Genomic DNA, 23,067 nt, shown 5'->3' with positions numbered 1-23,067 from the left:
CGCCGACCTGCACGCGACTCGATGGGATCGCCGAAGGAGGGCGACGATTTGCTGCTATTGCGATAGTCTCCTTGCTAGGGTTTGATGAGATGAACGGCCTGCCATCATCACATTCAGAACGGCCAATGCCTGGAGTCCTCGACGCCTGGTCATCCGCAGTAGGCAGCCCGTTGTCAGTATAACAGAAGCCATTGAGCCACTTTCCCCCTCGCTCGAGAGGAGTGCCAGCCTCGAATGGACTTTGCAATCTGCCCTGTTCAACGCCCATTCGCCGATATGAGGTCCCTCAACCTTTCTGCAATGCTGCTGGTGCCGGCAGCCCCATTCGTCGTGAGCGCTTTCGCCGACAACTGTGGCGCCCTCGTCAATACCTTGAAGCTGCCAAACACTACCGTCTGGTTTTCCACGCCCGTCTCTGCTGGCACCAACATCACCTTTCCGGAGAATCACCCAACTTGCTCCCGCCCCGCGCAGGTCGTTGAGGTCGACATTTGCCGTGTGTCGATGTTGACCACCACTGGTCCCACGAGCAACATAAGTCTGGAAGCCTGGCTTCCGTCCAACTGGACTGGACGTTTCCTAAGCACCGGTAATGGAGGTACCGGCGGCTGTATCCAATATGAGGACATTGCCTACGCCGTCTCCCGAGGGTTCGCTGCAGTCGGTGCCAATAACGGACATAACGGCAGCATTGGCTCGCCTTTCCTCAACAACCCAGGCGTCATTGAAGACTTTGCCTACCGATCTGTCCACACCGGCGTTGTCATTGGCAAGGAAACCACCAAGGCCTTTTATGGCAAAGAGCACACTAAGTCGTACTACCTCGGATGCTCGACCGGCGGTAGGCAGGGCTTCAAGGAAGCCCAGGATTTCCCTGACGACTTTGACGGTATTCTGGCTGGTGCGCCCGCCGTTGCCTTTAACAATCTCACATCCTGGAGCGGTCACTTCTTCACCGCCACCGGCACGCCTGACAAGCCGACTTTCCTGTCAGCGGATCTCTGGAACCTTGTCTATAAGGACATCCTAAACCAATGCGACGGTCTTGATGGCCATGTCGACGGCATCATCGAGGACCCGGACCTGTGCCAGTACCGCCCGGAGGCTCTCATATGCGGCGCCGGCCAGACTGCAAACTGTTTGACCGGCACGCAGGCCCAGACAGTCCGGACCGTCTTCTCGGACCTGTACGGCCAGGACGGAAGCCTCGTCTTCCCCCGCCTCCAGCCCGGCGCCCAAACCACCCCGATCCTCCTTGCCGGCCGCTCGTTCCCCTACACGACAGATTGGTTCCAGAACGTCATCTACAACAGCACTAACTGGGACCCGGCGACTCTCGGCCCCAAGGACTACGCCGCCGCCGCCGCGCAGAACCCCGGCGGCATCGAGACCTGGAAGGGCGATCTCTCTGGCGTAAAGGACCGCGGCACCAAGGTGCTGCACTACCACGGCCTACAGGACCCCATCATCAGCAGCGACAATAGCGCGCGCTACTACAACCACGTCTCGCGGACCATGGGCCTCACCTCTGCCCAGCTCGACGAGTTCTACCGGTACTTCCGCATTTCCGGTATGAACCACTGCGGCGGCGGTCCCGGCGCCAGCTTCATCGGCAACGTGGAGGCAGCCATCGCCGGGTTCGAGCCCGAGCGTAATGTCCTCTCGGCCATTGTTCGGTGGGTTGAGGAGGGCGTCGCGCCGGACACGATCCTCGGCACCGCGTTCGTCAACGGCACGAAGGGCGGCGAGGTTGCTTTCACGAGGAAGCATTGCAAGTACCCCACGCGTAATGTGTACAAGACCGGAGACCCCAACTCTCCTGATAGCTGGGCTTGTGTATAATGTCTCTTTTTGTCTTGATTTGCTTCTGCTGTACATATTGCTCAGTGCTCATTGCACGTACATTACCATAACATGATTGACAAGATTACATGTAAGGGAGGGCAGAATCTTGACGTTGATCAATCGATGAAATAAAACCCTATCTCAGGATGATCCTAAAGTCACAGGTACATACAACAAACTTGCCGTGTTAGTGAAAATGCGGATGTTCTGGGTCTCCGGCAAGATATCTCGAGATCTCCCTTGCCCTGTAATGCTCTTCGCTGGCAGGTTTTGCTGAAAAAAAAGTATCTATCTAAAGAAGCTGAAGACTTAGAAAGTATGAAAATTTTGATTCGTTTCCTTTCGTGCATCAGTTCTGTCAAAGTAGGACAGCCGGCGAAGATGCCCTTTGATATCTACACGGCGGAGCCAGCATCAAATATTAAAACGTTCAACCAGACCTGGAAGCATGTCGGAGACTTTATATCTGGAAGGATATGTCCTCCAGTAGAGACAGAAAGGAAGAAAGAATAGGCAAACATCGAGTCGAACTCGAGACCTATCAAGCCCAGAAAAGCGACCCAAGTTCGGGAGGTACCTCATCTGGTAACAGTATGTGTGTCACGTGACCTCGTCGACCATCACCAGAATTACGATAACGAACAATGCTGAGAGGAGAAAAAAAAATACGGATGGCATGACATATAACCATATGTACCGCTTGGCCATCGAACATGAACGGTGCTGCTTCCTTGGAAAAGCACTCACGCTTTTGATTCCCATAAAGGCTTCGATGTCATCCGTCACCACTAAGAGCAAGTCGACTGCCCAGCTCAGCTCCCTGTCTAGTCAGAAATTCGGAGCAATCTTGTTCGGAATTGGAAGAAAGCGGCTAAATGAGTCACAAATTATCATGCAATATTGTCTAAATACGCGAACCTACTTAAGCCATTGATATGCAGGGAGACTGCGTCTATTTGCTATAGCTGACTCGACCTATGCAGTCCTACCCATGACTCGAAATTCGTCTACGTCTGGAATTGGGAAAAGCTATGGGCAATTCTGAAGGTTCCTTGAGAGTTCGGATTCAGAAATGTCGCTGCTTCCTAGCCGTTACCGTATATAGACCAAGGTTGCCTCATCCTCAAAGTTTCTTTCACCAAATCGGGCCTGTCTCCCCGACGGAAAAGGGACCACGAGACTTGCCGTCGAAATTTCAACGAATAATTGCACGCACACACAGACCATATTGTTATTCGTCAGAATTTCTCTACAGCTCCTGCTTTTCAGCCTTGGTAAACCTGCCGAGAACACCGCCTGCGATGATGACCTGGAATAGCCAGACATGAACAACACAAATGGAACGGTCTCCGCGCCTTGGGATCCTGCATGGGCTGCCGAGAGCAACACCGCGCGCATCATCACCGTCGTGACCTTCTTCCACCTTCTGGCTCAACTGAGTGTTGCGCTTCGGATGTACGCTAGAATTTGGGTCATCGAAGCGCCTGGGTGGGATGATGCAGTCATAGTCTTGTCAGCGGCAAGTATAATGTCCCTCTCTTCTTACCGCCCACAGAGACTGATGTCGCTGTGTTTCTAGCTCTGTGCTTTAGGGGGATGGATCGCCTTTTTGATACAGGCGCAATACGGCCTTGGAAAACATTTCTTGACCATTGACAAGAAATATGACTACGTCGTGTTCAATCATGCCGGTTTCTGGCAGTCCATTATTTCCGCCTCCGCCGCTCTTATGTTTCTCAAAATTTCCATTGCCCTTAGCCTGTTGCGCTTGAGCACAACTAGATGGTACAAATGGGCATTGTGGTCAACAATTGGTAGGCTACCCAGAGTCGCGAACTCCTCAGCCCGAGGACTAATGCTGTCACAAAGCTCTCGTCGTCTTTTACTCGATTGGGGGCATGTTTCCCCTCTTCCTACACTGCAAACCAATGGCGGGATTCTGGGACAGGAACATAAAGCCCCGTCCAAAGTGTAAGAACAACAACAATCTCATCTTTTTTGGCATCATCAACACAGGTATGTCATATTTGCATTTCTCAATACTGCGATATCGAAGCACCACCGCTCAACCCGACATTAGCATTCAACATCTTTAGCGACTTAGTTTTGGCCACACTACCTGTGCCAATCATATGGAACCTCCAGATGAAGCGTAGGCTTCGGCTCTATGCTATCGGAATTCTGAGTTTAGGCTACTTGTAAGAACAAATTAACCAAAAGCTGTACTTGGGCGGTTTCAGGGACTGATCATCCGTCCAGTGCTGTTGCAATGGGCATAGTCAAGGCCTTCTACCAGCTTGCCTACGATAGTGAGCCCGACAAAACATTCAATCGAAGCATCCAGTTTTGGGGCTTGTGGGTACAACTCTCAAAAGGTCGTTGTCCCTCAGCTAATCACTAGTTCTTGTAGTCTACAGCTGCAAGTCGGCATTATCGCGGCGTGCGCACCGACTTTAAAGCCTCTTGTGCGCAATTTACTCAATCTTTCTGCATACAACCACCAGATACCCGGCGTTCGTAGCAAGCAATCGGGACAGACCAGCTCTGGCCTACGAACGCTGGAGGATAACTCGGTCCATAGCCGTAGCGGCGGAATTACAATAAGCGACCAATATGAACTCGACGAATGGGCCCTAGATCCACGATCCGGCACGCAAAAGGGCGCGTGTAGAATTCAAACTGTACAATCCACAGCAGGCCCTACGCTCCGCAATCGTGATCGAAGTGAGAGGCTACGAGTTGAGGATGAAATCGCGATGCAGGTCCAATGCAGCAACTTGCGCGGGATCATCAAGACTACAGAGTTCACCAGAAGGTCTGAAATCACCGAGTAGCGTTATCAACAACCAAAAACGAGTAGCATATGAGTCTCCTTAGGTCGAGATCATGCAAGAATTTCAACATCCATTTGCTAGCAATGGTTCCCAGTGAAGTCAGAGGAGTGCTTGCCCATTAGGCCCGATAGAATTGTTTCGACTTTCAATGGAATGACACTGGATTGCTCATCAACGAAAATATGCCCTGCATTTTACCTCACGAAGTTCTTGATCAGAGGCCCTTTCGAGCTGGTGAAAAGGCTTTAGCCTGATGGAATGCTTCCTCACTCCTCCAAAATTACAAAATCTTTCTCAAACATTGTCGTTGTATTGCTAGTCGGCAAGACTGCGGCTAAAGCTACCGTCAGAGTGCCAAGAAAAGCGACGATGTAAGCTGGCAAATTGACCCATAATACTGGCAGCAGAAAGGTTCAATCAGTAATCTTGTCACACTTGTGCTGGTCGCTTTCGGCGGACTAGCAATGCGAAAAAGAACGATAAATGTGACAGAAGCTTTCAGATCGTCTGTATGAGCAACTCGGTTCTTCTGCATACCGTCTCGCTTCTTGGGGCGCCGCACCATCGCATGAGGGATTTGTAGGTGCTGCCGTTGCGAGGACGAGATTTCGAGACTAAGTGTACAGAACAATTGACTCTGGCTTAGCCTAAAGAAAGTATTTCCACGTACTGCATGTTCGCCGCGATGGCCATGAACGATGAGTCGGGTATTGCCAATGGGTAGACCAGATGCATATTACTGTACCCAACAAGATGACAGGGGTCCGTCTGGGAGTAGCTATGGATATTTTTTATTCCGGCGAATTGAACTCCCGAACCATCCTAGTGTGCTGCAGTATTGCTGACAGGCATGTTGGTAAATGTAGTGACACCCCAGATATATGGACATGGGTATGAGTAAGTCGCAGCACGAGTTGTGATCTGATAGACACTCGGAAAGGGAGAGAACAAGAAGGCTTGAGGGAAAGCGGCCCAAAGAGACAAGTGGAGACAAGTACACGCGTCTGTCGAAGATGCCGAGGTTTCCGGAGGATCATCGCCCTGATTTACCTCGTAGAGCAATATGAATGTCCGTTAGCCAAGAGACATGGTACAATATCCATGTCGAGGTTGCATGATGGAGCTTGGATGTGGATTTCAGAAGTCTACTGAAAGGCACTGGGAGATAGGTATCCACGGTCACAGGAATGGTACATTCGTTTGCTAATTGTGCCATTACAAAATGTCTTGGTAACAACCCACATGAACGACAATAAGCCTCCACATGTGTCAGTTGATCGGATGAAGCGATCATGCCTGTAAAATCCCATGATTTGGCAACTCTAGTCGAAATGTATCCCCTTCAACCACATCAACTTTGGGTCAAGAATGGGGAGATATCTGGCTTGGGAACGCCTTTCAATCCCGTTCCTTATCATGGCACCAAAGGCATTGCTGAAGGAATTCATGAGAGCACTTGCCGCCAAAGCGACAAAGAGCTTCTCTAATAAATAAGCTACACCTTATGGACTCGCGAGAAAGAGAGATACAATTTGGACCCAGGATGTCCCTGGTCCCAGTACACTCACCGGGAGATGGTGCAAAGACGACAGCACGAATTACAAGTCCGGGGATGCGACCCCATCCCCTCTTTTCGGCATGAAGTACCTATTGATATTAGTCCCTCGAACGATAGCTGGGCAAATTGGTTCCCGGGCCCAATGCACTCATGACATTTACAGGGGATGAAAAGAGTGCAAAGAGTCCTCTTGTCGTGAAACTGTACTCGCTTTAGCCTTGGTCAAGACAAGTTTTTCGAATGCCTACCTACATGTAGGTATGCCCATGTTCAAGACCATTTTTGTAGCGTCTTGATGATCTGATTAGCATATCAGAGTGTTGATAACACACGTCTCATTTTCAAACACACTAATCATGAATCAAATTTAATCACAAATCTATTACATTAAAGTGTTCTGTGAAACTTGCCGCTCTGTGTCGCTTCGCCAATAAGAAATCACCTCTTCTATATACAAGTCTCTAGCATCCAACTTTTGAGCCCACGTCAACTCGGTACTTAGTTGCCGGCCAGGATCTGTGCAGAAATCTTCTCAGCCAAGACATACACGGTGCTCTGGGGGTGACCAGGAGGCAGGAGCGCAAAGCTGCTAGCATCCACAACTCTGAGACCCTTGACGCCAATGACCTTGGCATCCTTGTCAACAACAGCCAAGGGATCGTCAGACTTGCCCATGCGGCAAGTACAGCTAGCGTGCCAGATAGTCATGACGGTATTGCGAATATTCTGGAGAATCTGGGCGTCAGACTCGACTTGGGGACCGGGGAAGTACTCCTTGTTATCGGCCAAGACGGGCTTCATGGCGTTACTGGCAAAAGCCTGACGAAGACGCTTGAAGGTTGCAAGTGCGACGGCAATATCGGTGGGGTCGGTGAGCCACTTGGGATCGATGAGAGGCAGGTCCTTGGTGTCGGCAGAGGCGAGGGTGACGGTGCCTCTGGACATAGGAGCGACGAGACCTCCGAGAATGGTGGCGTACTGGTAGCCGTCCTTGGGCTGAGTCAGGAGAAGGTTGGCAAAGTCGCCGACGTAGCCGGGGGCGGTGAGGTACTCGATCTCGGGCCAGTCTGCGGGAAAGTTGCTGTCGAGGACCGCGGCGGCGTCGGCGGAGATGAGATCGCGGGGCGTCTTCTCCCAGCCGAGGAAGTCACAGACGGGGTTGGTCAGGGGGCCCATCTTGCGAATCGTGTAGTCGAAGGCAAACTGGGCAGCGGTGTAAATGAGATCGTTAGCCACACGGGTCAGAGTCTGGACCTTGACGCACCACGTGGGACCGAAAAAGACGTGGTCCTCCATGTTTTGGCCGACACCAGGGCGCTCAGCGACGATGGGGATCTTGAACTTGTTGAGCTGGTCCTTGGGGCCGACACCCGAGACCATGAGAAGCTGAGGGCTTTGGAAGGCACCGGCTGACAAGATGACTTCCTTGTTAGCCTTGAGGGTGTAGGTAGTGATGCCGGCATTTGAGGTGAGAACGACACCCGTCGCTTTCTTGTTGCTGTCGAACAGGATCTTCTTGGCCAGGGACAGCTGGTAAACCTTGAGGTTCTTGCGGCCAATGGCTGCGTTGAGGAAAGAGGTCTGACTGGACTCGCGCTGCTGGTTGCTAGGCTGAATGGTGTCGGAGCAGTACTGAGCACCCATGAGCTCTCCGCTGTTGAAGTCCTGGGCCTGGGGAATACCAATCTCGTTGAGGGAGGGCTCGAGATAGGTGCTGAAAGGTTGGGCATAATTGGCATATGAGACGTCAAGAGGACCTCCCGCAGCATCAAAAGCGTCAATGTTGTACTCTGCGCTGGCATTGGGGAAGCGGGAAGAACCGGGCGGGGTGAACTTGACGCTCTTCTTAAAATAAGGAAGAAGAGAGTCCCAGGTATAGCTGTCATCACCAATGGCATCGGCCCACTTCTGGTAGGACTGCTTGGTACCGCGCTGATAGATCATGAAGTTGCGAGCGGAACTGTATGGCCAGATTAGTATTGTTGGGGAATTCAGAGCCAACTGCCAGATATGAAGTCTCACCTTCCACCAAGACACTTGCCGCGAGCGTAGTGGATTGAGCGGTTGTTGGCACCGCTTTGCGGCTGTGTGACAAAGTTCCAGTCCACGAGAGGGTTCGTATCAAGAGGGCTAGATCCGGCGAAAAGTGTATCTCCAGCCGGGGTTTGGCCGATGAGGAGGTTGGAGATCTCGTAGAACGTGCCGGCCTCAATCACAGCCACGGTAACATTGGGGTTGGCGCTCAGTCTGTTGGCCACCACGAGACCAGCAGTGCCACCGCCGACGATAACATAGTCGAAAGTTGCATCAATTCCGAGACTTCCTGCGCTGGTGCCGAGCTGGCGTTTGTGTTCAGCATGGAAGCGTGCCTCCTTGTCGGCCGGGGCGGCGTGGGTCAAGCCCAGTATCGTAACGAACGTAGAGAGAGCGTAAGTGACACGCATTTTGAAAAGAGAGTATAGGAAATGATACCTGTAAAAGAGAGTGAGCGTCCGAGTCTTGGGACAGAAAAGCCCATTTTGGAATCTTTGGGGATCACATAGCACTTATAACATGATTGCTTCTTCCCACAGGCATCCTGTGAGCTCCGCCCGGAATAGAAGCGGCTTCTTGCGGGTACGAGAACTAATGACCATTTGCAGCTAGGCCAGCGACGGGTGCTCAGGGTTCAAAATTTAGTCACTGACTATCCGTATTGGACTAAATTAAATTTAGTTTGACTCAATGACTGACATCACATGGGTAAAATGAATACATAATTTAGTCATAAAATTTAGTAGGAATACGGCTGAAAAATCATGACTCGACAAATGTGACGAAATAAATATGACTAAATGTTTTTCTAAAAAATATGATGATAGTTAAATATGAATAAATAAGACTAATTATACTCATAATCATTATCATAAAAAAATCATAATGTAGTTGAATAATGTCGACTTTAATTTATTTCAGAATTAAAATAAAGCTCGAAAGCTGATTATTTATATATATTTAGCCAGAAATGCTAATAATCGAACCAAAACTAGAGTAACCTAATTAATTAAGTAGTCAGAGAATTTTATCTCGTTACATTCATAGGCTTGGTTAATGAATAATGATTTATTCATGGCCGTGAAGAAATTCAGTGTCACTCAGGTAACTCCAACCCTGCGGGCGCTAGAAGATCGCGACCGTTCAAGCTTCTTTGGTTCGCGCTAGAGTTGGTCAATTGCGTTTCTGGCCAAGTTAGATTTTATTAGCGTGTGAACAGACCACACAACCGCAGAATTCTGGGCCGATATCGACGACCACCGTTCTTAGGTTGCCCTCGTCAGACAACGGCTTGCTGCTTGGACCCTTCGTGGACAATGAAGATTGGACCGGATTAGCGAGCATTTTTTGGATACCCAGGCACGACAACGTGGGAAGCGGAAGCTGCGGGACAAATATGTCGCTAGGCGCACTATTTAACTTTTGACTGCTCGCTCAGGAGGCAATCAGGTCAGGTCCATAGAAAGGTTCTTTTGAACCTTGAAGGCCTAGGCGCAGGCGGAGGGTCGACGACAGACTTCAGGACGATCTGCAAGCCTAATTTGGCATCTTGGCGATTGTTGCCGCCGAGGCACATGGGAGTTAGCCCAGGTAGGGGAGATCGATGATGTCAAGGGTCTACCCCTAGTCTACCTAGACTTCGATGATGGCGGGACCGAATCACAGCCTCCTCTGTACGGATTATGTGTATCTTGCCTCCGGATCTTTACCGCAACCTCTTAGCTCATTATCACGGCGCCGTATTCCTCGAGATATTAAATTAACAGACGCACAAATCCTCAACTAAATAGCATCATTTCAGCTCTCAAGCTTTGGCATTTGCTACACTTTTTAACAAACCAGTTACTATTAAGCAAACCGTATATACTCCGTACGCCGATAAAATAATAAGTTACTACCCTAAATATAATAATAAATAATAATAAGGCTGAAACTCTAACGCCGCCGCGGATTATCTCGGGCTCTTCTGCGCGACATCGCTCGATGCCGAGTTGCCTTCCAGAGCACGCGTTAGTTGAGGAGGACTAAAGCTGCTTCCTTTGACTTGATCACGTTGAAGCATGAGCTTGGGCGTTTGACGCTGACCGGAATTGATAAACTTCGGTTGCTGAGAGTGTAGTTGGGGCGTACTGTATTTATGTTTCATTTTCTTGTGAAGCCTCGACCAACGTCGAAAGATTTATGGAGTTCTCAAAGTTTGCCAGTTGACGGACTCAAATCTTAGGTGTAGCGGGGGCTTTTGAGGATGGTAGTCACAGGCTCAGAGTGAAAGGTGTTTAGAAAGCAATGGCCAAGATCGCAACATCTCGCTGAATCACCTCGCCCGACTCTACTCTGGTTCATGTGTTCGTCCTATTCACTACCTATTCACAGATGATTTGACCTAGCATGGGTTGACCCATGTCTTGCTGATGAGAAAGGAACCCAATCTCTTTTTGGCGAGTGCTCGCTGAAGTGCAGCAAAGTGGTACGAAGTATGAGACAATGTGGAAGTGAGATGATTCAAAAAGCAGCATTGGGGTTACAGCTAATACTCTTGTCACATCTAATGAAAAGCAACATGACGAATCTTTCAGACATAGCACACTCTCTCTTGTGTCGCGATTGAGCATTTTCAAGCCCAATAGCCTTCACTGCAGGCGGCATTCTCCCAACCGTCCGAGTCTCATAGCTGTGCTACTACACACCATAAGCCCGTACCATTCGCCTTGGGTATTGTTGGTATTATAATGCAGGCTCAGCTGAGCTACAAGTTCCGGTTCTAGGAGTTCTAGGATCATGCCTCGCCACCGGGCGATGGAGAAAGGCTATGGAACACTGCTGGGATGGAGGTATAGATGAACTATCCTGTTCCAGTCTCATCCATACACCAGATGGGAGTCAAAGAATCTACGTTAGGATCATTTTAGGCAGCTTCGAGTCACAAGTTACGGCCCATCGGCAAGTGCGTTGATTGCCTTTGCTTAGGCGACGACCTCTCATCAGCTATGGCAGCGGCAATAGCGAGCGTCTATCAAATAATGGTTCAAAACAAACCCCGGACAAATCTGACCAGTATGTAGGACGTCTACTTCGATTCTAGGTGCGTTGAGCAAGTTAGCTCAAGTAATGCCTCTCGCTGGCAATTCGATTGAACGCTTAGAGTAAGTTGAATTCGGAAAGGCCTCATTGTTGTCCCATTGTTGAGACGACAGGCAAAGCGGGTTTTTGCAGAAAGTCTGCCCAGGTTTTGGATAACGTGCGTTCACTGTTCAATCAAATGCCCCATCTAGCCGCCAACAGCAGCTAACTCCTCTTTTGGGAGGGGGATAGCAGGAAACCTGCTGAGTCAGGTAAGCTCCGCCCCCAGAGGCACAGGGATGCAATTCGCAAACATCTGAATTTCGGCACGCGGGGTTCGTCCCATTGACCCCTTAATCAAAAATCCTCAGGAGCTCCAGCTCAACTTGTTACACTAGCACAGCGCAAACACCGCACAATTGGCTAAGATTTTCAACGTCTTTCAACATTCGGGATGTCGTGACCTCACGTGTTATAGGCTGATTGCCTGACTTTACCTCATTCTGCGCAATAGCGAGCAAGTCACTGGTGGATTCTTGAGTCAAGCATGTTGTTCTGCCCTCTTCTGATTGCTGGGTGATTCGAGCGGCCCGCGTCTATCACTTCATTTTCGAACTTCCGCTTAAAGTTTCGTAGTTATGCCTTCAATCTATTCCAGAATCATTGCCCCTGGTAGCGCATCGCGAAGAAGGAAGTTTACGCCTGTTCGGCACATGCATCCGGTTGACTATCCAAGTATGGTCGGCTTGACCCAGCCGAGGCAAAAAGTCTGGAATGGATGTAAGTAGCTGAGGCTCCTCTCGTCGGAAAAGTCTGGTCTCATTTGCCTCTCTGTCTTTGATCCAGCAGTCACTCTCTTTTGCTCATCACTTTCGCTTTGCGCGACATTGACTCTTTTTCCTAACAATCTTTCCACGTGGCTGGTCCATCTACGATTCTCCATTCTTTCAAGTTTCGAGTGACCTAGCCCAAACTCAATCATGAGAAGCGCCGGCCTTCTTCTGGCGGCCGCTGCGTCCGTCCGCGCCGCTTGCTCGTGGAAAAACGTCCACACTGGAGCCGGTGGTGGCTTCGTTCCGTCCATCATCTTCCACCCAACCGAGAAGGGAGTCGCATACGCACGCACCGACATTGGAGGTCTCTACCGATTAAACGCCGACGATTCGTGGACCCCCATCACCGATGCCCATGGATTCGCTGACGACGCCAACTGGAACCGATGGGGTATCGACGCTCTCGCGGTTGACGCTCAGGATGCGAATAAGGTCTACATTGCCACTGGCATGTACACCAACGACTGGTGAGTGGTGATACTCAAACTGTGTCCAGCGACGCGGCTAAAACGTCTGGTGTCAGGGACCCCAAGAACGGAACGTTGGCGCGCAGCTCCGACAAGGGCGAGACCTGGGAGTTCACCACCCTTCCCTTCAAGGTCGGCGGCAACATGCCCGGCCGTGGAACCGGTGAGCGCTTGGCCGTCGACCCCAAGAACTCGGAGATTATCTTTTTTGGTGCCCGCAGTGGCAACGGTTTGTGGAAGAGCACAGACGCCGGTGAGCAGAATCCCACAACCGCACCCGCCAACCCCACGATTCCGATTCCTGACAACATGTAATTATGTAGGCGCGACCTTCTCAAAGGTCTCTACATTCGAGGCTGTTGGTACTTTCCGCCCCGGCCTCGAGAGTGATGCCTACAATGGTGACCTTCAAGGTCTGACATTCGTCACGTTTGACGAGACTTCTGACGTCGTCAACGGCGCGACCTCGAGAATATTTGTCGGAACCGCCGACAACACCACCGCCTCCGTCTATGTCAGCACCGACGCCGGTGCTACCTGGGGCCCCGTCGGCGACCAGCCCAAGAAGTTCTTCCCTCATAAGGCCGTCCTTCAACCCGCCGAGAAGGTCATTTATTTCACCTACTCTGACGGAACCGGCCCTTACGATGGAACCCAGGGTGGTGTCTGGAAGTATGACCTGACCTCGAGCGAGTGGAGCGACATTACCCCTACAGCTGGCAACGATCTCTTCTACGGCTTTGGTGGTCTCGGCGTGGACATGCAAAAGCCGGGAACGATCGTTGTCGCCACACTGAACAGCTGGTACCCGGATGCGATCCTCTTCCGGTCCACTGACTCCGGCGCAACCTGGAAGAGGATCTGGAGCTGGGGCGCTGACGGCAAGGTCGCGCCTCAGTACACCATCAGCTCACCCAACGCCCCTTGGATCGAGACCAACTTCCTCGACATTGACACCAAGAAGCTTGGCTGGATGATTGAGTCCCTCTCCATTGACCCCACCAACAGCGACAAGTTCTTCTACGGCACTGGCCTCACTCTGTACGGCGGCAACGACCTGACAAACTGGGACAAGAACAAGACCATCACCATCCAGAGTCTCGCGTCCGGTATCGAGGAAATGGCTGTCGGTGCCTTGGCCAGTGCTCCTGATGGACCCGAGCTGTACTTCGCGACCCTCGACAACAACGGCTTCACGTACAAGACCGTCGCTGATGTTGACAGGGCCCCCAAATCTGCTTGGGCGAACCCTTGGTGGGCCAGTAGTGTCGACGTTGACTTTGCCGGAAACAAACCCAACAAGGTCGCTCGCATCGGCAAGGCTACCGATTCACCCCAGCTCGCCCTCAGCACCGACGGCGGCGAGACCTGGTCTGTCGTCAACGCGACTGGCAACACCATCACTGACGGCTCGGTTGCCTACTCCGCCGACGGCGACGTCATCCTCTGGTCCTCCAAGAGCACCGCCGGCGTCCAGGTCATTCGCAACGCGGGCAAGCCCATGAACGTCACCCTCCCCGCCAACAGCATCATTGCCAGCGACAAGAAGAAGAATGGCGTCTTCTACGCCGGCTCCGAGGCGACCTTCTACGTCTCCACCGACGGCGCCGCCACCTTCACCAAGGCTCCTCTCGGCAACATCACCGAGATTCGCTTCATCGCCGCTCACCCCACCACGGCCGGCGAGATTTTTGTCTCCACCGACTCCGGCATCTTCCACAGCACCGACTTTGGCAAGACCTTCTCTTCCATCTCCGGTCCCTCCAACGCCCACGCCATCTCCGTCGGCAAGGGTGAGGGTAGCACCTGGAACCTCTATGTCTTTGGCGAGGCCGCCGGCGGCAAGAAGCTTTACGCCAGCCCCGATCTCGGTGCTTCGTGGGTTGACCTCCAGGGCACCCAGAGCTTCGGCGCACTCGACGGTGCTTCTCTTGTCGGTTCCGCCAACGAGGCCAACGTCATCTATGTTGGTACCAACGGACGCGGTGTTATGTACACCTCGTGCCCTTTCTCCAACTCTACAATAGCTCCCGCTGCTGCCAGAAGGCACTTGCGCAGCAGAACCATGCGTCTTGGAAGACCTCCCCACCGTCACTAAGCGCGAGGGAGTCTCTATATGAAAGGCTCAATTCGCTTCATCTTCATGTCTATACTGGCTTCAGAAAGCAATACCTGTAAATAGACTGTGTAGATTCCAGAACATCTCTGTTCATTCATCTCGTCTCATTTTGCGTCATGAATACTAGGTGGAAGGAGACAAACATTTCGTGACTACATAAACCTTGAAAACATTTCACTGTCACCTGATTTCTAAACTGAGTAAGCTTCAGCATGTGTGTTTTACTCAGAGAATCAAAACTTGTTGAGGAGCATGACCCCAAGCTCTCCGCTAACAAAAGTTATTCCCATCTGTTCGTCAAGCGGCTTTACGCTCTATTCTCTTGACTACATGCGCTCCATCGCCAACATAGAAATTTTTGAACTGGGCTCCTCAGGACAACGTCTGTAGCCGAATGAGTGGGACTGGGCAAGTAGTTACATGTGTGTAAATAGGGGACAGAAGCTTCACAATTTGCGCAAGTAGTCTTTGTAATTTCTGAAATGAAAATGTGCATGAACTTAGTCCACCTCTCCCAAACATTCATAATCTTGATGAAGAACACATCTCAGCCACGAAACAGACGCAATACATCCTCGGTGTGCACAAATCGCCACTCAGCAACTAAACTTGGCCGGGCCTGGAATTGTGTAATTCGTAACGACGGGGTAGTAGATATTAATCGTAATGCCGGGATCCGGCCCCTACAGAAGAATTCAGTCAGTCTTGCACGTTCTGGTATTTTAGGATGATGATTCAACGCCATACCTTGTAGGCACCGGGGAAGCTGACTGTAGCCGGGCTCTTGGCCGCAGTCCCGCCCACGACATTGATCTGAGCGCACTCCATGTACAGTTGAGCCCCCGGATAGGAGCTGGCACCGTGCAGGGCAATCATCTCGGCTCTCAGAAGGTACTGGCCATTCGCAATGCACTTGGGAATGGTGATGGCCTGCTTCCCAGCATTGCCAATGACACGCTCCGTTCCCCAGGCACCATTGCTCAGACCGTCCTCCTGAATCTTGAACCACCCGGGCCCGGTGCCTGCATCAGTCTTTGCGTCGGTGACCTTCTTGAGGTAAGCGAGCGTTGGCCCCTTGTGGCTGGCGTCCATCACGTCCTCGGGGCCGCTGGTCAGGGTGTGACGCCAGACGGCGATCACTGTAGAGCCGGCGGTGACGGTGATGACTTTGTCGGTTGGTTTGGTAGGGTTTGGACCGCCGTTGCAGGCGAGGTACTGAGACGTGACGTCGGTCTGAGGACCATCGTACTCGGGAGTCCGGACGCCCTGGGACACGCCACTATTGACACCATCGGCCTCGAGGGACAGAAAGATCGTGTGGGCCTGGCAAAGGCCGGCGGCAGCAAGGAGACTGAGAAGCTTCATGTTTTCAAATTGCTCTTGCGTTCAATGCAGCGTCCATTCAACACAAGCTGTTGGCCATGAGGGTCACCAGCGATATTTATGTCTAAATGGCAGTCAATGTAGTGGTGCTTGGGAACTCCCTGGCCGTATCGATTTTCCGAGCATCTGAGTACGGGGAGAGCTCTTCCGATCTTCTGCGAGAGGAAGGTCACAAGACGATGGCAAGGACGTAGTGTGTCGCCAAATAATACTGATAGTAGGATGAAGGTGACAATCGTAGATTGGCGGGGCCAGTTCATCCGGCATATATATTAAGCTCATTTATCCTCCGCGAATCGCTTGGCGATCGCGTTGTATGGAGCCGCTCCTAGTCTCAAACGAAGGAAGTCTCTAGCCAATGATGTTGACACTCACCGGCAGAAACCAAATTGAAGGACCTATTGGTTTCATGGACATGCATCGGTACGATGGTGGGCATTTCCAGAGCCTTTTGAATCGCAACTTGTATCAATTCCTGGCCCGTTCTCTGTGTGGACGAAAGCCAAATGGTACCAAGCTTTCTGAAAATGTGTGAGCGAGGTTTTTGGCCGTCTCAAAAATATTGGAATTCCCACAAAACCGACAATTTGTGGAGATCAGACATGTCAAGGAAGGTTCGTCGAATTAACTCCAGAGCCAAAGTTTCACCTGCGTCCCATCATCTCACGCTGCGCACTCAGTGCCGCCGTCCCGATCCATGGGCCAAACGGTCAACGACCAACCCACCAACTGTACTGCCAACGACATTTTCCCAGCTCCTATGCGGCTTCTCGCCTTGCTTCCCAGCGATGGCATCGATCGCCCCTGCACCCGCTGCTGCCGTCATAACTCTTGCAGTTCGGTCTCTGTCATGTCGTGCTAGCCCAGCCTCGATGATGCCGGCACTAGCAGCTGCAACAGCGGCCTGGCCCCAGTTGGGGCCGGAGGTAGAATGCCTCCGCTTGCTCCTGCTGCGTGTGTGACTATGGTGGTGATGGTGCCCGTGGTTGTGGCTGTGATGACTCCGGCCGTGGTCGTAGGCCTCGGATCTTGGTCGTGAGCGTGGACGTCTTTCTTCATGATAGTAGTCTCTATCTCTTGGATTGTATCGGTCTTCTTCGTAGACTTCAATTCGGCCTCTGTGATCGGGTGACTCGTCATGTCTGTGTGCTACTCGAACAGCCCCCGCATCTCTTTTTGGGCTGTATTCTGGACTTCCGACGCTCAAGTCAGAGTAAGTCGGTGATTGGTGCCGGCGGCGGGCCGGATATTCGTTGCGAAGATCGTGTTTGTTGTATGCCATTTTCAATGTCAGTGGGAATGAAGCATCGAATGCTTCAAGGATCCGTAGTCTTCACGCCACAGGCGTTCGTGGGATCATCGTCAGGGAGCGACTTTAAATAAGGCGTCAGCAATCAGAGAATCCATTTTCTCCGCCCAGGGAGCTACATGGCCGCTTGTCTTGTGGGACCCCGAACTATTTGCGGGGACTGGTGCATCTGCAGATGAATGGATTCTGATGCAAGGTTCTTGGCCGAATGCATAATGCTACCAATCAGTCTGGCGAAGAGTGCAGCTTTGACTCAGGTTTCAATCACCGTCTGATGGAATGGTGGAGAACATCTCTCCTCATGTCATCAACCTACGGACGTTCATTGCCAGCGGCACTGAGCTAAATCCGGTTTTCAAATCCCGTTAGGTCACAGGCATAATGGAGACTCCAGCTTACACGAGGTCAAGACCAGCCATGGATGAAAGAGTCAAGCGATGCGTTATTGCAAATGAAAACTGGATTGGGAAGGCTGGGAAATTCGCCGCAGAAACTTTGACGATTGAACTCTTCGAGGTAACGGAGATGCCCCTCCGAAGCCAAGATGTCTGGCCTACCAGATAAGTTGCGAAGTAGAAGACACGGACCGAGTGGTCAAACGGAGTGTTGGAACCTTGGAGGATTGCGCCGTAGGTCTTGGCTTTATGACGTGCAAGTGACAGCAAGATGCCGGAATGAATTCGCCGTGGTGGATACAGACCGGCCGAACCCGGTGATTCTCGGCTCCGGTCCGGTCGGCTCTATGCGCCTCGTATGCTTCGTCGCATGTGCGGAAGCTACAGGGGAATTGATTGCATGAGTACACCCTACATCAAATCGTATACTCAAGGCTGTGAGAGAACCTTGATCAACTTCCGTTTTTCTAAGCACATTTCAAATACGAGAGTTGCAAACTCGATGAAGATCGGCAAAACACATTGTTCCCTTCGTGCGCCATGCCACCGTTCAAAGTCACTAGGACACAAACTCAGGGCATTAGAAGAGTGCTCTAGGTACTGAGCAAGTGAGGTCACAATGGTGGGAGAACTATTCGATTCGGATCTGCTGTGGACGCTCAAATGGGTTCTCCGTCATAAAGTCGTATATCGTCTGACGTCTTATTCACGTTTCCCCAGAATTCCCCCCTCCACAACCCCGCAAAATCGGGCCTCTCCCCTTCAAGGCCCGGTTTTAGTGGCGAGAAAGTCCGTGATCTGCTGAGACGGGGGTCCACGGTCAGGCGAGGGGTTACTCCGCGTTGGCGCCATGGACATTGTGAGCCGAAATTGCCTGGCCAGCTCCTCGGACTCGGTCATAGTGAGACACTCTTCCAGACGTGCCACGTCCTGATTATCGGTGTCGCGAACATGGGCTGCCATGTCGACCCAGAGAGCCTTCAACTCGGTTTCGAAGCTGACATCGTCGACCGGAATAGCTTGGAGACGGCATATTTTCTCCTTCAACTAGGGTAGCTGGTCAGCTTCTTCTTGGGATTTGGTGAGGGCGTAAATAGAGAACATACGCTTTCCCGGTCCGTATGATTCTTGGAGCTGCGAGACTCGCCATCCGATAGTCGATCTGTGAGAATAGGAAGAAGAACCTGTTCCTCGCTGATGCAATGTCTTGCAAGTTCGAGACTGAGCTCGTTTCTCCATCGGATTTTGTCCTCAGTAGTGGTTGATGTTAGGATATATCGATAGGCCTGCTCGATTTTCCGATGGTCATCCTTGATCGCGTCGCTGAGTTTCGTCATGATGCTGGCTTTGAGTACTAGTAGTTGATGAGTGTTGAGGCAGATTACTTCGAGTCATGAAAGAGGAATCAGCGGATGGGTTGTATTGGGTGCCAAATTCGGAGTGATGATTTTTTTTAAATTTGATGTAGATGGGTCTTTTCTATTCACGCCTGGATAGATAAGTGTGTCTTTGAATAGGACCTCAGGCCCAACCAGCGAGCGGGCTGTCCTCAGCCTAAGTAAGCAAATCCATAAATGACGTTTTGTTTGTGGCGTCCCACCGGGGCTGATCCCAATGTGATACATGATGGAGAGCACCATGTCACCATGTCTCCCCCACGGTGCCCAGCAGCCCTGATAAGCTGTCACTCCAGGCACAGCAAGGGAGGGGTCCTGTCAAAGCACCTTGAAGACATTACAGGCTTGCAGACTGCAGCATCCCGAGAAGCAAAGGGAATCAGTGGGGCGCTTAGAACCCCGAGCTCCCGGTGCAAAGTGGAGCAGCCGCTCCGGAGGCGTGGAGTGACGAGTGAGTGGTCCCGGGCGGTTGAGAATCCGCCCCCAAGATGACCGGCATCACACATTGCCTATTCCGGCATGGTGGACCACGCATCCGGTTGCGAATCCCCGGACGGTGATTTGTTTGGCAAACGCAAATGTGTGTCTTGGGCCTCAGCCCTGCTTTTCTCGCCCGCCACTCTATCATCATCGCGTCACCCCATTCCGTTTCTGAACGCTGGGATTTGGGACCCTGGCGCGCCGCGTCGGCCGCCAGACTGTGCCACGTGGGCTTCTAGCCCAAAGCTTCACGTTCCATGTCGATAAGGAGTAGCTATAAAGGGCATAATACGTCGCATTTGCCACGGACAGGGAAGGGAGAGTGCGTCGCCAGCCTTCGTTATCTCAACCAACCACCACGTAAGGAACGCGACTCTGGGCTTTGTCCCTAAGAGAGTTGTTCCGGCTCTCAAGGGACGACCAAAGGTGCTATGTGGCTGTGGCATTTTGATCCAAGGGCTCAACTGGCTTAGACTTACAGGGGGGAGATGTCTAAGACAAAAAGCACCTTTTTGCAAGCTAGTAAGCCCCCCTAGCCATCAAACGGCGGAGGAAATACGTGTCAATTGACGCCATCTCGTCAGACCCGTCGCGGGGTAAGCCATTCCTTGGAAAAAGGCACTGTGGCTATAAGCCAAGACAAAAGTATGAACCGGCACGGCTAGTTTACTTCATTACATGGTTCCCCTTATCACGATTCTTTCGGTGTGGGCTTTTGCAGTGTACCACCTCGTCACCCAACCGCACCACCCGAAGGCTTGTATTACCTAGTACGGTCAAAAATTGGGCCGCGATTTGATTTCGCTGCCGAAGCCTCGAATCCTTGGTGCGCCCTGTCATAGGTCGCAAAGTACCACTGAGTACCTCTTCCAACACTATTACCTCCCAAGAGTACCTTGGCCTCCAATCTCAGATCCTGCCGCGAGCCAGAAACTTGTCTGGAATGTCGACATGTTTGCATCTTAGATATTCTGCCAAGTTCTTGCTCAGGAAATCGTAGGAAGAGCTAGCAGAGACACCCCGATCAAGGTGGTCCTTTAAAAGAAAATGCACAGCTGCTACCTTGTCAGTCTACACAGCACATCATGGAAACACGGAACGCGAGACTCACCATGGAGATGTGGAAGCTCGAACCGGAAAATCCGCTTGCCCTTGTCATCCTCTCCTAGCAAATCACGGATTTTGCTGACTGTCAAGACCGACCTCAACCAATCCCACTCGTCGGCGTTGCGCACGAAAAAGCCAACGTTGCCGTCCGACCCCTTGTCACCCGACCGCGCATGTACGACATACCCAAGAGGTGCCCTTGTCGTTTGCCCCAAGGATGCGACATTGATCGGGCTTTTTGTTTCGTACGTCGGCTGGTCGTACAAAAAGTCTACTGTATCCCGCGGCGGTTCAATGTCCACCTGCTGATTCTTCCACGGCAAATGACACACATGCTTTGCCGCGCTTTGTGGGAGAATGCTGACCCAGTACTCAAAGTACTCCTTGGGCAGCGCCTGACGCGTGTCTAGGTGGAATGTTGCACCGGGATAACTTTGCATGATATTATCCACGATTGGTTTCAGAAACGTCAAAGGCGATAGCGCCGCTTCTTCGCGCGCCTGCGCAAAGATGCGTAGGTCGACCGTTGCCGCATCCTGGTTCGCGGGGTTTTCTGGGCAAGAACCGTTGATGCTGAATTTGAGACACGAGAATGAAGCCTCGTTGAAGACGTGGCGAAGTTGCCGCTCAAAGAGAGCCGCCTTCTTTTGTATGTCGAGGCCGCAGAGGAAGTAATGCGCTTCAGCTTGATACCCGCCTTTGGCTGTGATTCCGACCTTTGTAGTTGGAGGAGGCTTCATATTACCGACATTAAAGACTCGTCTGCATCAACGTCAGTGTAGGTTTTCAAGGGTAGAAGAAGGTGGCAGACACTTGATTTTCTCCCACTTGCGTCATCTTGATATTGTCCACTACGGCCGCGACATCCGAGTTATAGTAGTAGGGACCTTGGATCTCGTATAGGAGCTGAGCCTTGCATGTTTCCATGTTCACCATACCTCCCTTTCGAGCTTGCTTGTACACGATAAATTCTCCGGTTCCCTCGACTTTGGCTATCGGAAACCCGATGTCGACAGATGTGCGAGGCAAGTCTTTGAACCCAGAGAAGTTCCCACCCGTCACATAGGTTGTGCATTCGATGAAATGGCCTGCGACGAGTGCATGTGCTAGCTGCGAGTAGTCATCGCGCTTCCAACCGTGGTGATACGCTGCGCAGGCAATGGTTGGGGAAGCATCAGCTACACGGCCACACAAGACAATGTGAGCCCCTTGCTTGAAGGCCTCGACAATGCCCCAACATCCGAGATATGCCTGAGCGTAAATAGGTTCGTAAGGCCAATCCTTGATATTCTCGCCTAGATTAGTTAGCACCTATCTAGTTGCCACGGGACTGGTCACGTTCTTACCTGTCGTCAGATTCTTGAATACTTCTCCAGATTTTAACCCCTTTTGCACTACATCAATCACCTCGTCGCCCTCAATCCAAGCGACTTTGAGCTTGAGTCCCTTTTCGCTAATCATCTGAACCAGAACATCGTGCAGCCTCTTCGTATCACTTGCACCCGCATTGACAGCAAGCTTGATTCGTTTGGCATCAAGGTGTTGTAGCGCCGGCTCAATCGCTTCAAGGAACGAGGGCTCAAACTCGGAGGAATTCGTAGGGTCACTCGCCTTCGCGCCACCCCTGGATGCCATATTATACTCTGACATCCAGTCGCCGACGATATACTGGATGTCTTCATCTCTAGCGAGCTCAGCAAGACCATGGCGCCTATCTGCTGCGGATCCCGACGCCGATGCGATGCGCGCCGTATCGTTTGCGCGAGATGTGAGATGACTGGGAAGATTGGTTCTAAGAGGCATGATGACAGAAGTATGTGAATGACGGTGCAGATGATGGTTCTAGTGTAGTTAGCTGAGAATAATTAACATTAGTAGTACCATTAAACTCTTCAGGTTCCAGCAGGAGTCCTTTAGCCGCCCTCCCCGCACTGCACAACCGTGACACCTCCGCATGGGTTGTAACAAACCTCGGCTCGTCCGGCTGTTTAGATTCTGAATGTGCCCCGAGCGCAAATGAAAAGTTTGTGTCGAGATCCTCAACTCAACAAAGGCAGGCTTCAAGGTGGTTTTGTCAAACTGGGTGCTTAACAACACCTCAAGGAGTTGAATGATCCAACAATCAGGCGCTGACTGTACGCCTCTCAGACCTCTCATATTGGGTTATATGAAAATTAAATTCTACGAATCAAATACTGCTGAATTACGTTTAAGCATTTTAATCTGCGCCATGCCCACGATTAAAA

The 23,067-nt window shown here is 51.5% G+C and overlaps 8 protein-coding genes across 8 annotated transcripts; 3 read left to right on the top strand and 5 right to left on the bottom strand.

Annotated features, from left to right (window-relative positions):
• Positions 1–234: 234 nt before the first annotated feature.
• CORC01_00567 (tannase and feruloyl esterase) lies at positions 235–1,842 on the top strand (the record flags this gene model as incomplete). The annotated part of the gene is made up of 1 exon (XM_022612224.1): positions 235–1,842. One exon carries the CDS (start codon positions 235–237, stop codon positions 1,840–1,842), a length of 1,608 nt encoding a protein of 535 aa, XP_022481363.1.
• A 1,327-nt stretch (positions 1,843–3,169) lies between these two features.
• CORC01_00566 (uncharacterized protein) lies at positions 3,170–4,679 on the top strand (the record flags this gene model as incomplete). The annotated part of the gene is made up of 6 exons (XM_022612223.1): positions 3,170–3,368; positions 3,438–3,659; positions 3,715–3,861; positions 3,926–4,043; positions 4,105–4,200; positions 4,256–4,679. The coding sequence occupies 6 exons, from the start codon at positions 3,170–3,172 to the stop codon at positions 4,677–4,679; spliced, it is 1,206 nt and encodes a 401-aa protein (XP_022481362.1).
• A 2,056-nt stretch (positions 4,680–6,735) lies between these two features.
• On the bottom strand, positions 6,736–8,681 carry CORC01_00565 (GMC oxidoreductase; the record flags this gene model as incomplete). Its single annotated transcript, XM_022612222.1, has 2 exons — positions 6,736–8,197; positions 8,260–8,681. 2 exons carry the CDS (start codon positions 8,679–8,681, stop codon positions 6,736–6,738), a joined length of 1,884 nt encoding a protein of 627 aa, XP_022481361.1.
• A 3,630-nt stretch (positions 8,682–12,311) lies between these two features.
• On the top strand, positions 12,312–14,729 carry CORC01_00564 (fungal cellulose binding domain-containing protein; the record flags this gene model as incomplete). The annotated part of the gene is made up of 3 exons (XM_022612221.1): positions 12,312–12,631; positions 12,688–12,884; positions 12,955–14,729. 3 exons carry the CDS (start codon positions 12,312–12,314, stop codon positions 14,727–14,729), a joined length of 2,292 nt encoding a protein of 763 aa, XP_022481360.1.
• Positions 14,730–15,346: 617 nt separating this feature from the next.
• Positions 15,347–16,115, bottom strand: CORC01_00563 (glycosyl hydrolase family 61; the record flags this gene model as incomplete). The annotated part of the gene is made up of 2 exons (XM_022612220.1): positions 15,347–15,433; positions 15,498–16,115. 2 exons carry the CDS (start codon positions 16,113–16,115, stop codon positions 15,347–15,349), a joined length of 705 nt encoding a protein of 234 aa, XP_022481359.1.
• A 694-nt stretch (positions 16,116–16,809) lies between these two features.
• On the bottom strand, positions 16,810–17,415 carry CORC01_00562 (uncharacterized protein; the record flags this gene model as incomplete). Its single annotated transcript, XM_022612219.1, has 1 exon — positions 16,810–17,415. The coding sequence occupies one exon, from the start codon at positions 17,413–17,415 to the stop codon at positions 16,810–16,812; it is 606 nt and encodes a 201-aa protein (XP_022481358.1).
• Positions 17,416–18,599: 1,184 nt separating this feature from the next.
• Positions 18,600–19,174, bottom strand: CORC01_00561 (HHE domain-containing protein; the record flags this gene model as incomplete). Its single annotated transcript, XM_022612218.1, has 2 exons — positions 18,600–18,884; positions 18,944–19,174. 2 exons carry the CDS (start codon positions 19,172–19,174, stop codon positions 18,600–18,602), a joined length of 516 nt encoding a protein of 171 aa, XP_022481357.1.
• Positions 19,175–20,623: 1,449 nt separating this feature from the next.
• CORC01_00560 (uncharacterized protein) lies at positions 20,624–22,624 on the bottom strand (the record flags this gene model as incomplete). Its single annotated transcript, XM_022612217.1, has 4 exons — positions 20,624–20,769; positions 20,826–21,583; positions 21,633–22,116; positions 22,168–22,624. The coding sequence occupies 4 exons, from the start codon at positions 22,622–22,624 to the stop codon at positions 20,624–20,626; spliced, it is 1,845 nt and encodes a 614-aa protein (XP_022481356.1).
• Positions 22,625–23,067: the final 443 nt, after the last annotated feature.

This window comes from Colletotrichum orchidophilum (genome assembly GCF_001831195.1).
Source record: "Colletotrichum orchidophilum strain IMI 309357 chromosome Unknown Scaffold_3.1, whole genome shotgun sequence".
Lineage (NCBI taxonomy): Eukaryota > Fungi > Ascomycota > Sordariomycetes > Glomerellales > Glomerellaceae > Colletotrichum > Colletotrichum orchidophilum.
This window is presented reverse-complemented; position numbering and strand designations above follow the sequence as displayed.